Source organism: Erinaceus europaeus, chromosome X (genome assembly GCF_950295315.1).
Source record: "Erinaceus europaeus chromosome X, mEriEur2.1, whole genome shotgun sequence".
NCBI classification, from domain to species: Eukaryota; Metazoa; Chordata; class Mammalia; order Eulipotyphla; family Erinaceidae; genus Erinaceus; species Erinaceus europaeus.
Window position 1 is genome coordinate 120,062,006 of NC_080185.1, and position 15,457 is coordinate 120,077,462.

At 45.2% G+C, this 15,457-nt stretch overlaps 1 protein-coding gene across 9 annotated transcripts in view; it reads right to left on the reverse strand.

Moving 5' to 3' along the window:
• Positions 1–777: 777 nt before the first annotated feature.
• REPS2 (RALBP1 associated Eps domain containing 2) overlaps positions 778–15,457 on the reverse strand; it is a 141,716-nt gene continuing 127,036 nt past the window's right edge. For all 9 annotated transcript variants that reach the window (XM_060182983.1, XM_060182982.1, XM_060182987.1 and 6 more), the window contains 4 exons: positions 13,160–13,243; positions 12,032–12,174; positions 8,827–8,932; positions 778–2,353 (listed from right to left, as the gene is read on the reverse strand). In XM_060182983.1, coding sequence (XP_060038966.1) covers positions 2,285–2,353; positions 8,827–8,932; positions 12,032–12,174; positions 13,160–13,243 — 402 coding nt within the window. In that variant the 3' untranslated portion in view covers positions 778–2,284. The remainder of the gene's footprint in view (positions 2,354–8,826; positions 8,933–12,031; positions 12,175–13,159; positions 13,244–15,457) is intronic.

A 15,457-nucleotide genomic window follows, 5' to 3' on the forward strand; every position in this document is an offset into this window, starting at 1 on the left:
ATGCTTTCATGTTATGAGACTGATTAAGTCAATAAAATTCAGCCTGGTCAATAGAAGACACCTTTGTCAACTATTTTTAGTACTGCTTGAGGTGAAAGGATTTCACTCAGAATCAAGCTGGCATCACTCACTCCTCTGTCATCAGGCGTCTCCTCTCATGAGTGCAAGGGCCACAGACGGTGGGTCCTCAGCACCACATGCGAACTGCCAAGATGAGACAGAGGTTGTCTCAGCTCTGACACTGTGCTGCCTCCTCTCCCAACCAGGCTCAAAGTACTCCTCTAATGTTCACAAAGCATTTAGGTCCTTCCAACTGCTTTGTTTACGACATGGACCTGCAGTCCGGCTCTGTGCCTTTTAGCTTTGCTTCCCATCTGCTGGTTATGGAGGTGGCAGAAGCAATACACCACACACAGGAGTCACTGAGGTACCCAACAGTCTTGCTACCAAGTCCTACTGTCCTTTCAGCCTTTGAACTCTAGGTCCCCTCAGGAGAAAGACCGCTTAACAACTAGGTTTGAAACCAGGATACTTTTGATAAGATCAGAGTGAACAAAACAAACTAAAAACCTGTACTGACCCATTCTTAATCTTGGGAAAGGTTTAAACTGCTTAAAGCCTTCCCACGGGAATAACAAAGGCATCTAAAGAGAGAAGGAAAAGGGAAATAAATGAATAGTTCAAGTTGGTGATTTTCAAAATTGAATCAATACAAAAGCCTTTCATATGCACAGAAGAGAGCCATTAATTTCTTTTTCTTTGGAAAAGCATCATCTGTTTGAGTCTCTCCAATAAGCATTAAATTACTGCCTTTCCCTAAAAGATCTCGCCTCTACTAAAATCAAAGATTTAATCCCACATACTGCAAATCTACCCTAGACCCCTTCACAAAGGACACTAGGCACAGCCATACCTCTACCCTAAGAATGAATAAATTAGCAAAATGTGTACGACAGCATTGCTTGCCATCTGTCTTTCAAAATGCTATGAAAGCTGGTGTGCTCTGATCCCCGTGAGGGTTGGTCAGTTTCCATCTTCATCTCGGACTTTCAGAAGCCTTAGCTACTTATATTCCTCTAGTACACTGGCTTCAAAAGGGAAGCTTGAAGCTGTACATCACGTATGCTGCAGTCACCTGGCTCCTCTGGAAAGCGTATGAAGCAATCATTTGCCAAAGGTGCATTTCACAGAGGGCAAAACAGTTGTCCATCCAGTGTGAGGACTGACTGGCTTTCTTCCATTACTTCTTCATACCCAATGTACTCACAATCCGGGTTAAAATAACAAAGACAAAAATAATGCCCAAGGTTTGTTAGATTGTTCATAGCAACCATCTCCCTCCCTCCCCCAGTTTGAATAACTGGGTTCAAACAACAACTATTCACCAATCCAAACACTATCATCAGCCTTTCATATTCGATGTGTAGTTTCCAAATTCATGCATTCACAGAAACGTTATCCCATGCAGGATAAAAGTAGAGAGCTGGCAGCTGCTGTTCTAATTTGATTGGGTGAGGCAGTTAAAACCCAGTGTTCTTGCACAAAACTTCATGGGAAAGGACTGAGTTGTTGGAATTGATGGCCTAGGGTGGCTGAGTTAAATAGATCATTGACAGAACTTCCACTTTACAAAGGTGGGAAAATCTAATAAGTCCTTGACACTCAACAGAAAGCAATAGTCATGTATTATTTATAGCTAGATATAATATCAAAATGGCACTAGAGAAGCAAGTTTTGGCATATAGTGGTGGAGGGCACAGTGCCAGTCTAAATCTGAGGCTTTTGTTTGATTTTTATTATAATCATGCAAGACTATCTAGCTGGAATTCCAATTATTCAGGAGACCAACCTACTATATATGATATACATGTTTGTGTGTATATACACACACAAAAATAAAACTACCATCCTGAATTAACTGGGTTATCAGATTTTGTATAAATCATAAATTCTTTAAATAAATAATGCTCTAAATTAATTTTTATGTGCTAAGAAGATTGATTTTTGGTAAGGAGCAATATCTAACACCTTGATGAAGTACTTATGAATGGGAGAGAAATTCCACTGGTAATTACAGTTCAAAGTGTGAAAGTCAGTTGTAATTTTTTCTACCACAGTAAAATGTACAAGTGAAGTACAAGAGGAAAAGTGATATGATTAATAATCACTGCTCACAGCTTTTGACGTGGTCAGACACCTATAACAAAGCTAGGCTCAAACATTCAAATGAAGAATCTTGGCAGAAAAGGTCACCCACTGTTACTTGAATCTTGGGGAAGGGAGATCACAACACAGTGACTGGGCGAAGTTGTTCCAATTGGTTTTCCAGAGCAATCCGTTCTTGATGAACTTCCTGTGGGTACAAAACAGAGAAAAGAAAGACAAAAGAAGCAAAAAGGTCATTTCCTGGGTTTCTTCATCATCAGACAGCATAAAGAAACTTGCATTTGGATCCGCAAACACTTCCATTAGAGAGTTAAGTAGGATCCAGAGTTAGGAGTGTGGGCCTCGTTTAAAGTTTGTGTGTGGGGTGGAGCCAAGATGGCGACTTGGAAACAACAGCTGGTGTGAGCTCCAAAAAGAAGCAGCTTACAACATGGAATTCTCTGGATAGGGTGACTGGGTGTCCTAGCCATTGTGAGAGGAACTTGTTTCTCTCTACCTCTTCCCTCCACTCTCCTTTTTCTCTCCTCCTAGCTAACTAAAAAAAAAAACAAACTTTTTCCTTTCACTGCTTTTTTTTTCTTCCTTCTTTTGCTTTCTGAATTTACTGATACTCATTTGTGTATTATTTTGGGGAAGAAATCTTACTCGGAGTGAACTCTCTGTGTGTGTGTGTGTGTGTGTGTGTGTGTGTGTGTGTGTGTGTCTTTTTTTCTACTTCCCTTTCTCCCCTTTTTATTCCTGGAATTTACAGTGGACAGTAGATTTGCATAATTGTCTATTCTTGCTTTCCTTTCTTCCTCTCTTTCTTTTTCTTTTGGTATTGGTTGCTATTTTTCCTTGGACTGGAGGTGTTATTTGGCTAACTGGTACTGGTTGAACTGCATCAATCCTTGCTTCAGTTGCTATTGTTGTAATTTCTGAGGCTGGTGACTGCATTTGTGAAAGCTCCGAAGGATAGCGTGGCTTATACTCAAAACACAACAACTGAAGAACGACAGAACAGAAAAATACAAACCACATCGATTAAAAATAAATGGTTAAATCAAGAGCCAATAAAACTGCTGCCATAATGAATCAGGGCAGGAGCCCAGAAGAAACTTCAAATCAGTCAGAAGTAACCATAGATAAGAAAAGTATGCAAGCAACAATAAACCTAATAATCACAGAAATGAGGAAAGGAGGAAAGGGCTATCAGAATTAGGGAAACAACAGATGAGACCCTCAAGGAAAATACTAGCTACCTCGAGGTAATTGGAAAACTGAAAGCTGAAATGGCTGAGCTAAAAGGCCAATTAGCAGAACAAGGTAACACTATAACTGAACTGAAGAAAGAAGCATCAATAACAACAACAATGATAACTATAACAATAAAACAACAAGAACAACAAGGGAATAAATAAATATTTTTAAAAAGAAGTAGGAAAATAAACATGGAGTGATTTGGGGATCCCTGAGCCACGGCCAGACGGACCTGAGATACTCTAAGAGCACTGGACCTCCGCAGCCCTACTGTGGCTGGCAGATTACAGACACATTTTGTGGCTCCTGGAATTAGTGTCAGTTCAGAAGGAGCCTCCAGTCGACCCTCCCACCCCATCTGATTAGTTATTTCCTTTTCTGCAATGTAGTATCACGTGGGAAGATGGTTGTTAGGGGGAAAATTCCTTTGGTAAAGGCTAAGAGAAGGACCAATGGTGTACATTTTGGCTGCACAGTGGGGTCCTTCCTTAACAGGACCCAGATGCCCCTTTATTCAAGGGCTTCTGCATCTACATGCTGACTTAGTCTGGGAACTGACTGGAGACTATGACTAGAGCTCTGTTTTGATGGGCAGACTTCTGTTCACCTGACCCAGAGCATCTCTGATCATGCAGAGCAGAAAAAGAAAACTTTTTCTCAAGCCAAGCATGGAGATAAAACAGGAACCAATCTGATTTTATATCAAAGAACCCCTGAAAGACTCAAACTGACAACATCAGTATCTATTGGAAGGAGGAGCAAAAGGGGGTCTGAGAACTGTAGGTCGCACCTGGACCTTGGCATCAAGTGTGCATGCTCACTGACACCGAAGCATTGGCCACAACAGCCATAACATGCGGAGCAAAGCCGGCTAATGAAGACGTGCCAGTTAGAAATGGCAGGCCGTGATTCAGCCATGAGCAAGAAGGACAATGCCACGGGTGACCTGAATGGATCATGAGGGCATCAAGCTAAATGAAGCCAATCAGAGAAAGGAAAATGCCATATGATACCACTTACGTGTGGAATCTGAAAAAGTCAGATTTCGAGCTTAGGAGTAAGTTGTGGTCTCTATACACAATGGAATACTACTCGGGTATTAAAAATGGTGAATTCATCTTCTTTACCCCTTCTTGGATGGAGCAGGAAGAAATCATGTTACGTGAAATAAGTCAGAAGCAAAAGGATGAATATGGGATGATCTCATTTATAGACACAAGTTGAAAAACAAGATCATAAGGGAAAACACTAAGCCGAACTTGGACTGGAGTTGGTGTATTGCACCAAAGTAAAAGACTCTGGGGTTGGGGGAAGGGTTCAGGTCCTGGAACATGATGGCAGAGGACCTAGTGGGGGTTGTATTTTTATATGGAAATGTTATTCATGTACAAACTATTGTATTTTACTGTCAATTGTAAACCATTAATCCCCCAATAATTTTTTTTTTTAATTAGAGCTTAGAATGGCTGCCAGAGGTTGGAGGGAGGAGAAGAATGGGGAGATGGTAGCCAAAGGTACAAACATCTAGCCATAAGATGAATAGTTTCTGGGTACCCAGATGTCATGGTGACTACAGTTAAGAATACTTGAGATTTGCCAAAAGTAGGTATCAAATGTTCTCACCACATAAGAGAAATGGCAAGTATGTGATGTTATGGAGATATTGCCAACAATACTTTGATGATTTCAATATATGAGTGAGTCTACCAACCCAACATTTTGTACACCTTCAAATTAAACAATGCTGCAGGCAAATTATATCACAACAAAGCTGAAACAAATAACCACCCTATGATCTAGCAATCCCACTTCTGGGTATATATGTAAATGAACTGAAATCAGCAACTCAAAGAGATACCTGCACTGCTATGTTCACTGCAGCATTAGTCACGCTAGCCCAGGTGTGGAAACGGTCCGAACAGCCATCGAGAAACGAACGGATAAGGAAAATGCACGTACTCACAAAGAAATATTATTCAGCCTGAAAAAGGACTGTATGGTAGATGAAAGTGGACAAGCACTACATGACACCACTGACATGAGGAATCTACAACAGTGCAAACTCACAGAAGCAGAGTGTTAGGATGATGGCTGCCCAGGGCCTAGGGGGAGGGAGAAACGAGGTAGTCTTCGAAGCGATGTAAGATGAATAAGACTTTGAGATTTATGGAACAGTACAGTGCCTGGAGTTAAAAATACTGTGATAGATGATCTAAAATGTGCTAAGAAAGCATATATATATATCTTCCTCTCACAGAGCCAGGTTTCACTCTGGTTGCTTTTTCTTCCCATACAGACACAAGGGCATGAGGCAGAGACTTAGAGAGAGACCAGAGAACCAGAGCACCCTCTGTGCCATAGCAGCCACTTCCCAGGATTCGAACATAGGCTGCGCACATGGTGAGGCACCTGTTCTACTCAGCGAGCCACCTAGCCGAAGCAGGTCAATCTCATGTTGTGTTCTTATCACGAATTAAAAGGTCAGGAGGAAACTTGTACAAGTGACAGTTTTGTGACACAAACTGTCATGATAATTCTTTCCTGGATATAAAATTATCTGCAAATTCACTGATTCTGACACAATAAAAACGTACAGTTTTCTTGTATGTCGACTTTACCTCAAACAATGTAGTTTAAAATTAGATCTCAGACTTAAACATAAGCTTAAACAATGAGGTCTTTAGAAGGCATAGGAGAGTATCTCCATAATCTAGATGTAGTCAAACATGGCGTTTGCAGAAAGAAACAACCATAAAGATCACAAATAAGACTGCATCCAAGTTAAAAACTTACGTTCATGAAAAGATAGTCACTAAAATGAATAGTCAGACCAAGACTGGGAGGAAACATTCACAGAACAGATCTAACAAAAAACAACGAGTAGCCAAGAAAATGCCAAAGGCACCCATCTGCAACTCAGCACCCCCAAGAGATTTATATCTCAATTTTTTAAACGTTCGAAAGACTTCAAAAGAGAAAATAAATGAAAGGTGAAGACTCACATAGGGCAGTACTCGATGTAAGCGTCACGGAGAGAGGCAAAGTAGAAACTGCATCGCCACAGACTGGTTAGGATTAGCAGGAAAGTAGCATCGGGTGTGGTGAGGATGTGCGAACAACCGGCACGTCAACCCTGAGAGGTGGGAGGTTAAAGTGCCCAACCTCTAGGGAAGCGAGCAGCAGCTCCTAATCAAATCAACCGCGTCTGCTCACCAGGTTCCCCGCCGGCTCCAGCTCTAGGTATTGCCCAGAGAGAAAGGAAAACATCACGTCCTCGTAAGACTGACTCAGGAGTGCAGCCGCGCTCAAAACAGCCCTGCACTGAACCAGTTCAGGTGTCTGTTAGCAAGATAAATAAATCCGCAGAACCCAACACCATGGGCGAGAAGCTTCACACAAAAGTAAATGTTCTAGGACCCCAGTTACATAGAATTATGGAAAAGGCAACACCATGTGGTAAGAATTAGAATACTGGTTGCCTCTGTGTGAAAGAGACAGGAATTGAATTCTGTAACTCTCTCCAGTTGCTAAAAACTCAGCGATGGACACTTCATATTTGCACATTCATTCAAGTCATGAAGGCTTCTCAACAAAAGACAGCAAAACACTACATCTACTCAATGGTACGCATGCTAAAATGGGCAGGGGGAGAACACAGATAGCTGTAATTTTTAAAAAAAAAACCAAGTCGTCATAACTAAGACAGCCTTCTAAGGAGCGGGTGGAGGAATGAACCTGCCCGTCATAACTAAGACAGCCTTCTAAGGAGCGGGTGGAGGAATGAACCTGCCTGCGTGGCACAGCAGCCACAGTGAAATGGCAGAATCAAAGTGCAGGCTACAGTGTATTTGCCGTGCGGATTCTTTCAGCTTTCTTGCATGTTTCAACTTTTTCATGTTAAATTTTGGGGCAAGGGGTGGAGTGCTGGGGCAAAGAGAAATAAAAGGGGGATGGATGCAGGCAGAGCTCAACAAGAACAGAAAGGGGTTTTGAAACGCACAGTCAAGCTTGGACGGGCTGTGGTGTGTTGCACCGAAACAAGGGAGAGTGGGGTGGGAGGACAGGGAGGGCTTCAGGTCCTGGTGTGTGATGGCGGGAAAGGACCTAAGTCGGGGTGAGAGGGTGACGCCCAGCATAGTAAGATGACAAGCTGTACAACAACTGGACCGTAAAACATCAACCATCTAATAGCCTCCCAATAACACACACACACAGAGAGAGAGAGAGAGAGAGAGAGAGAGAGAGAGAGGAGATAGCAGGAAACAGAAGAATCAGTGAAGTAGAAGGAAAATGAGAAAAGTATGTATCCCAAAAGTCAGTCAGAAAAGGTATTTCAGGTCCATGGGATGTGGTCCTAAGAGGACTGTGAGTGGAGATTAATGAGGCCATGCTGAAGAAGTACACCAAAAATTGTTAGGGTCAAAGTAAGGACTTCGCCCTGACAGAATCCAGAGAAAGGAGGCAGCAACTGAAGAAAGGAGTGGGGTCAAAGACAACAGGCAACCCCAGAGCACCCTGAGGTGTGAACGAGACCATTCCTGCAGAGAGGCAGGGGGCGCCGTGGGTAGAACTGACCACCATAACTGTCCAAAGAGGAATTTGGGCACATATAGAGGGGACATCAGGTGACCGAGGGAGCAGAAATGAAGCACGGTACATCTACAAGCCAGAGGGGGTGCCAAGGATTGGCAGCAAGCACCAGGTGTAGGGGGAAGGGGAGGGGAGGGGAGGGGAGGGGAGGAAGAGTCAGATTTCAGACCACAGAAATCTATGAAAAGGCACGCCTACCATTTTAAGCCACTAGTCTGTAGTCAACTTTGTTAAGGTAGCCTTGGAAAGCAAGTGCAGGAGAGATGACTGGGGAAGAGAAGCAGGTGGTAAGGACACAGGTCCCAATATGGAGCGACTTCCAAGGTCCCAAGGGATAGCGTCAGGGCCACCGTCTTCTACTGAAGTAAGCACAGCATCGTTCAGCAAGGAGCTAAACAAATTAAGGGTTGGTCCAGAAGCTTTGCACAGCAGAGAATACTTCAAAGAGCCTTTGTGAGAGACTTTCTATCCTTCCAGCTAACACGCCATACACAGCCCAGGAGAAGGACAAATACCAGATGATCTCATTCAGAGGGAGGATTTACGAAACAAAGCAAAGGAAAATACAGGGTGAAACATTAATAAACAGTGGTCTATTTCAGCATGTCTAAGGACTCAAAGCTCCATGGAGCTTAATAAATATAGCAATTCTCTCTACTACAAAAGGTGGTTGGGAACAAAGATACCGGTCTTACCAACAGGAATTGAGCCAGACACTCAAGCCAATGCTTGTGAAAACTAAAAAAAAAAAAACCAAAAAAAACACACACACACACACAAACGAACAGACAGATGCCAAACCTGGTGATCTAAATTTGAGAAGCTCCTCACCTTGAGCTGCTGTTGGAGCTCACTGTTCAGCCGGGCCAGTACTGCATTTGCCTCTTTATTTTTGCGGATAGCAGTCTGAATAGCTTTCTTCTGTTTGGAAGATTGCCTATAGAAAAGTACAAATAGTTGAGTAAAATCGAACACGGAAGCCTGGGCATTCGCAGGTCAGTATACTACTGTTCAGAAAGAAGTGCTGAGCTAGCAAGAGCCTAATGTCACAGTGCTTCTTGAATGACAGGTGGGCAGGCCGCAGGCAGGCAGGCACCAAATGAAATGGATTTGTCAGGATGAATTACCTTACATCCATTCTATAACTTGAAGCAAAGCTGCGAATCGGGTCTTTTCAAACACAATGCATTCCATTTATTTCAAGACATTTTAATAAGTATTTCTTCCTGACAATCTCTGTGAACTGGGATACCCTTTTTGAGTAAGCATTAGTGGCATTTGAAAGATCCGCAGGTGGCCTCTGTGACCAAGTCTGAGAGCAAAGAAGAGAAGAACATTCTCTTTTGCAAGAATCCTACATTAATTTAGCCACCCGACATCAGCCCTCCGTTATCTGATGCCTGACTCTCCTGTGTGCCCGCCTGCCCGCGTTCGTTCACTCACTGCATACGTTTGCAACACCTGAGGAAAGCAATATTCCCAAACTAGGTCACAGTAAGTTCACAGAGCAGGACTAACGTGACCCTACATCCCAGACCACCCTGTCCACTCCATGTCCATCCTGATTATTCTATGCACCCTCAAACCCCTCAAAACTGTCCACAGTTGACTGGGGCCAGAAGACTCAGCACAAGTCTAACCATGTGCAACTGTGTGACACTCTGAATTGGAGCCCGGGGCCTACACTGGAGCACCATGGAAAGCCACGGAGCATGGAGTCATGGAATCGTGCTTTGGTATCTCTCCTCCCTTTTTCCAACCCTCTCCACCCCCACTAGGGGGACACAGTGGGAAAATGGAGCCAAGGGGGTCACCTGGGGCTAGCACACATGGGCAAGGCCCCTATTTCATTCCCTGGCACCTTATTAAAAATGTACAAGGTTAGGATGATAGATCATCGTGGTCATGTGACTTATACCTTTATGCCCACAATAAGAAGCAATGAATTTTCAAAACAAGAAGACAGTTTTAGTTGCTCTAGAAAAAACTATGTACATTTACAATTATTAGAGACGAGTTTCAGACCAGAGCAACTGAACTGGAACAGAACTATGGTCACTGCAGGGTCCTGAGTAATAGTCACTGAGGACATACACCGTGCTAGCAACTCTGTTAACCTGTAGAAGACATACGTCTTTTCCTAACAAATTCAGAGTTAAAGATTAAAGTTTTAACCACAGAAGCAGGGAAGAGACTTTAAACTGCACTTTTAAAAGGTAAAGATTATAACCCCCCCAATAAAGAGATTTAAAAAATAAAGACTGAACTTGCAGCTGCAGGGCAAGACAGAGCAGACACGCTTCTCTCTAGTCTGCCCACATGTGCAGTTCAAATTGAGAACATTATGTACGGAACGAGCATGACTCCGAAGGGCGGAGTGAAGAAGGCGAGCAGCCCAGGGAGCCTGGCGCCCAAGGAAGCACATACACCGGTAACCTCCCTGGGCGTCCTCTTTTCTCCGTATATTCCAGACTGAACAGAGGGCAGGTTGGTGGTGAGTGTCCATGAGCACAGACCACAGCTCCCTCGCAACTCTCGTCTCTCTAACCAAAGGACTTGGAAAGGGGCAGCCTTAGCAAAACAGAGACTAGACACAATGTCCCTCATGAACAGAGACATGAAAAAGCTCTGACAAAATGTTAGGCAGTAAGACTCAGCGCCAGATGAAAGGAGTTATACACCTTAGTACAGGGGTACAAGACGAGGCCAACTTTCAAAAATAAATAAACACAACCCACCACACCTCAGCAGGTGAAAAAAGAAAAATCCCAGGACTATCACTTGCTTTAAGAAGAGCACCTGGCAAAATGCAACACCCATGTATGAGAAAAACAAAACTCTCAGAAAGCAATGACTAGAGGGGGAACCTTCTCAACAGGACAAAGAGTGCCCACAAAGATAGAGAACTAGAATTAGCATCATACTGATGGACGAACTGAGTATTTCCCACTGGACTCGACATTTCAAAGCATGGCCTGTATGCTATGTGAACTTTCTTTTCTTTTCTTTTTTAAATTTTATTTATAAAAAGGAAAATACTGACAAAAATCATAGGGTAAGAGGGGTACAACTCCACAGAATTCCCACCACCAGATCTCCGTATCCCCTCCCCTCCCCTGATAGCTTTCCTATTCTTTATCCCTCTGGGAGTATGGAGCCAAGGTCATGGTGGGTTGCAGAAGGTGGGAGGTCTGGCTTCTGTAATTGCTTCCCCGCTGAACATGGGCACTGGCAGGTCGCCCATACTCCCAGCCTGCCTCTCTCTTTCCCTAGTGGGGAAGGGCTCTGGGAAGTGGGGCTCCAGGACACACTGGTGAGGTCATCTGCCCAGGGGTCTACACAGGGAAATGGAAACAAGAGAGGGCTCTACTTAAAGCCAGAGACTTTTGAAGTAGGATGGCTTGTGCAAATATCATTTTCTTGTTCCCTGGCCATGTCCCTGGGTGTCCCCAACCTCTCCTCCAAGTCTGTTACAATCAATTAGATAGATCTCTGGAAGGTTCTGTTCATGGCCATTCTGTGTTTGACAGAGATTAAAAGGAAGTGGCACTCCACATAGGGGAGTATGGCGCAAGCCAGGCAATAGTGGAAAACTGCCACTGATATTACTGTCTTCTTCCTAGCGAAATGTGGGACAGTACAAGGAAGCGGAATTGGAGTGCGGAGGGAAGGAGAAAGGGAAGGAATCAAACCAAAGGGAAACATACCACACCCCGTTGGGCCAGGATAAGTTCCACAGTGTAGAAAATCTCTCTCTTATGTGATCATTAGAGATGAGTGAGGTAAGATCACAACCGCTGTCACAGCCTTCTATGGGTATGAGTGTAATGGAAACACAGGTGAGACAGAAGTCTCTGCAGGGAAGTGGCTAAGTAGCAAAGCACAGAATGTGCGTGCTTGATGGAACTCGGTTCAATCCCCAGCGCCACACAGGCCAAGAGTGTTGCCCTGAGTCATTCTCGTACAGATCAACCAATCTTTTGAATACAATAAACAGAAAGTTCCCGCCCTGGCCTCATGTATGCAATCTACTTACTTTTGGACTGTTGGATGGGCCTTCGCAGTTGCTGCAGAACTCGGTCCACCTACAGTGGCAGAAGGTTCTTGGTTTTCTGTAGCTTGATTTTCAGTTCGGAACTTCCTACGGATAGGCTTTAATGGTGGCTGAGCATGTGTGTCCTGTGGATTCAGAAGAAAGTTAAAAAAAAAAAAATCTGCTTCCCATAATGCCGGTACCCCATGTGCCTCTGGCTTTGTCTGCAAGGTCAGGGTTGTGCTCTACCCAACTCTACCCCCAAAACTGTGAGAGATTCATGGCTCAGCAAGAACAAGGGAGACACAGGCACCAGATTCCAGTGGCCTTTCCTTTGTTCCAGGTGTGCAGTCAACTACTTCCTCGGTCACCAGAAAGATGACAGGGATCAGATTCCAATGGCCCACTCGTCCACCTTCGCTATGTACACTGCACCCCCCATGAACCCCTAACTAAAGATAACACCGGCTGTAGTCTCAATCTGAGCCACTCTGGAACATCAGTTTTCAAGTTGGTAGCAGTCTTAGCTATATGCTCATCATCTGCCTATACTGATTCATACAGAAAGTCAAGCGCAAGAGCCATCATCTCCCAGAAAAAAGAAAAAAAAAAAAAAAAAAAAAGCAGGCCTGCTACCCCAGAGGATCCCAGGCCCACTCTCTGATGCGAGAAGGGCCTATGAAAACCAGAATAACAGGCTGTGAAGGTCAAGGGAGATCAGGATACGAGAATGGTGACGTGGTAACATGGAGGGTTGAGGTGAAATTTTCAGGATGCAAGAGGGAAGTATGGCACAAGTCCAAAGACGGCAGGACTGCCCCATCTCCCAGAGGTGCTCAGCAGAAGTGTAGGTTTCTGCCAAAGGCATCGGCCCCATCCCACCATGCCTCTTGGTCTTGCTAAAAGCAAAGCTGCTATCTTTAGTTGGGAGCTTGATGAGGGAAACACAAACTGTCAGCAACATCAAGGTCAAGCCCAGGAATCATCAGGCTCCCAGTCTTCACAGAGAACCCAAGTTCTAGGAAATCTGGATCGTTTACGCTCATATCAAGACATCTGTAGCTAGAGGCAAGAAGTCTGGGCAGCAGCGGCTCACAGTGCCACCACAGCGGCCTCCTCATGCTGCCTTACCTTCTTGGTGGGACTACTTTCCGCAGCTTGCGAGGGGGCTCTGCTCAGCTGAGGGTGCGATTCAGCGTCAAGTGCTTGCTCTGACTGTACCAAAAGATCACAAAGAGGATAAAAATGTGTAAGCGCAGCCACCGAAATATAAAATGAAGAGCACTCCAGCTGATGTAGACCAGCTTCTGGCAAACAGTCAGGTCTGCCAGTCCTTGGGGAAATGTCCCATACACTTTGCTTCTCCCTCACACCCCTCCTTCCTGCACTGCCCAGCCTTGGGGCAAGGAATCACAGAGTTCTTCCAGGGCTGGACATAGACACTTTTTTTTCTTTTTTTTTTTTTTACCAGAGCACTGCTCAGCTCTGGCTTATGGTGGTGCAGGGGATTTAACCTGGGACTTTGGAGCCTCAGACATGAGAGTCTCTTTGCATAACTATTATGCTCTCTCCCCCACCCATGGACATATACACTCTTAAAAACGTGAGCTTCTTAAGCTCAAACTAAGAATAGCATGACTTATTGGGGGTGAGGGGGGGAGTGAAAGACCTGAAACCTTTAGTGAGAGCACTACCAAGAACAATAACCACAACTGGTCACACTGGAATTTAAAGACATACCACATCATAACACATGAGCTCGGTGTGTCCACTAGGTCCCTAATGCTGCCTCTAACCTCCAGGGAGTGTGGCTCCTTCCTCTGCCTCTGCTGGCCCCAGCGGCACCGAGGCTTCCCCCTGACACTCAGACTGCCTCCTCCAGGCTTAGATCTTCTGTGCAGCAGGGCACCCTCGGCTACCTTCTGAAAACTCCCATCCATATCATCTGATAAGGCAGAGGTCATGCCCTCTTTCCAGTTTTGATTCCTCCTACCCATCCAAAGTGGAATTTCTCAGATTCTGTTGTCTGTGCCCCATCACACGCTCCCACCCTGCTCACTCCGACTAATGCTACCTGCTCCTGTAAATTAATTCCCTTTTCAAGAAGCCTATTTCTCAATTAACTCCCATGCCTGTCTTCCAGCCCCAAGCTGTTCTAGGGCCTTCTCCATCGAGGATAACTGTATTGTGAGTGTAGCTACGCTGGGATTTTACTCCACAGAACACTGAACATTTCCTCCCTGGCGAGCCTGGCTTGAGGTGCTCTGCACAAACTGTTGATGTCCATCAGCACCATCCTAGGGCAGTAACTATCTCCATCGGAATAGTGAAGAAACTGAAGAGCAAAAGGCTGACACACTCACCCACCACCAAGCAAACAGCAGGGCCTGAGCCCAGACCACTGGGCCCAGAGCTGGGCTTGCGACCACTATGCTACATGGGACCTGCATGCCAATCATTCTAGAAAGACTGGCGAAATAGCTACCACAGACAGGCCTAGTATTGGTGCTGGCGTTTAAGGGTAACTAAGATGTTGGCCTTGCAGACAATAAGCCTGAATTCTAGTGGGAGAGACAGAGAAATGGCAGAGTGAAGCTCCAGTGACAGGAGGAGAGGAAGGGAGGGAGGATGGACGGACGGACGGACGGAAGAAAGGAAGGAAGGAAGGAAGGAAGGAGAAATACTACAGTGTAGATGGCTAGGGGCTACATAAGCACCCATTCTTCTGGGCTAGCAAATACACTATCATGCTTGAGATTTGGGTGATAATCAGGGTGCAGCCAACTGGAGGGGCCAGTGAGTGGGGGTGGTGAGAAAGGAGGGCCTGAGGCCTCCAGTGCCCAGACACCCAGCACATCAGCCCAAGATGCCACAAGAATACAGAGGCCAATTCCATGACAGGAACCAGGAGACAAAGAAGTAGCTGTGGGGGAGTGCACCTGGGAAACATCCAAGCGAAGGCATCCAGAAGCCATCTGCTGCAAGGAGGATGCAAACACTCGCTCACCTCCCCTGGGGCTCTGACAAATGGCACCAGACTCCAGCTCTGTGAGCCCGCTGTTGCTTTAATGATGGCTGAAGGCAGTCCGGAAGGCAGGCTTCCCATGAAAGGAGGTCCCTACTGGCCTTCCCCTGTCAACTGACTGTGGGCAATGCATGCCTCCTGCCCACCACCCCCATGCAGCCCCCTGCAGGAACCAATCCCACCAGCCAGGCTCAGAGAAAAGGCCCCAGATGCTCAGTGCCCCTCGTCATCAGGCAGGGAGAGAAGTGTTGACTTCAGTGCTCTGTCTCCTGGGGAGATGACTGAAGCCTCCTTTCTGTGGAAACATGGGAGGGAGTAATCAACTGAACTCATTTCAACAAAATGATGACTCCAAGTGGCAAAAGCAGTAAGGAGAATATCCCTGCCACTGCCTCCTTCTCCCT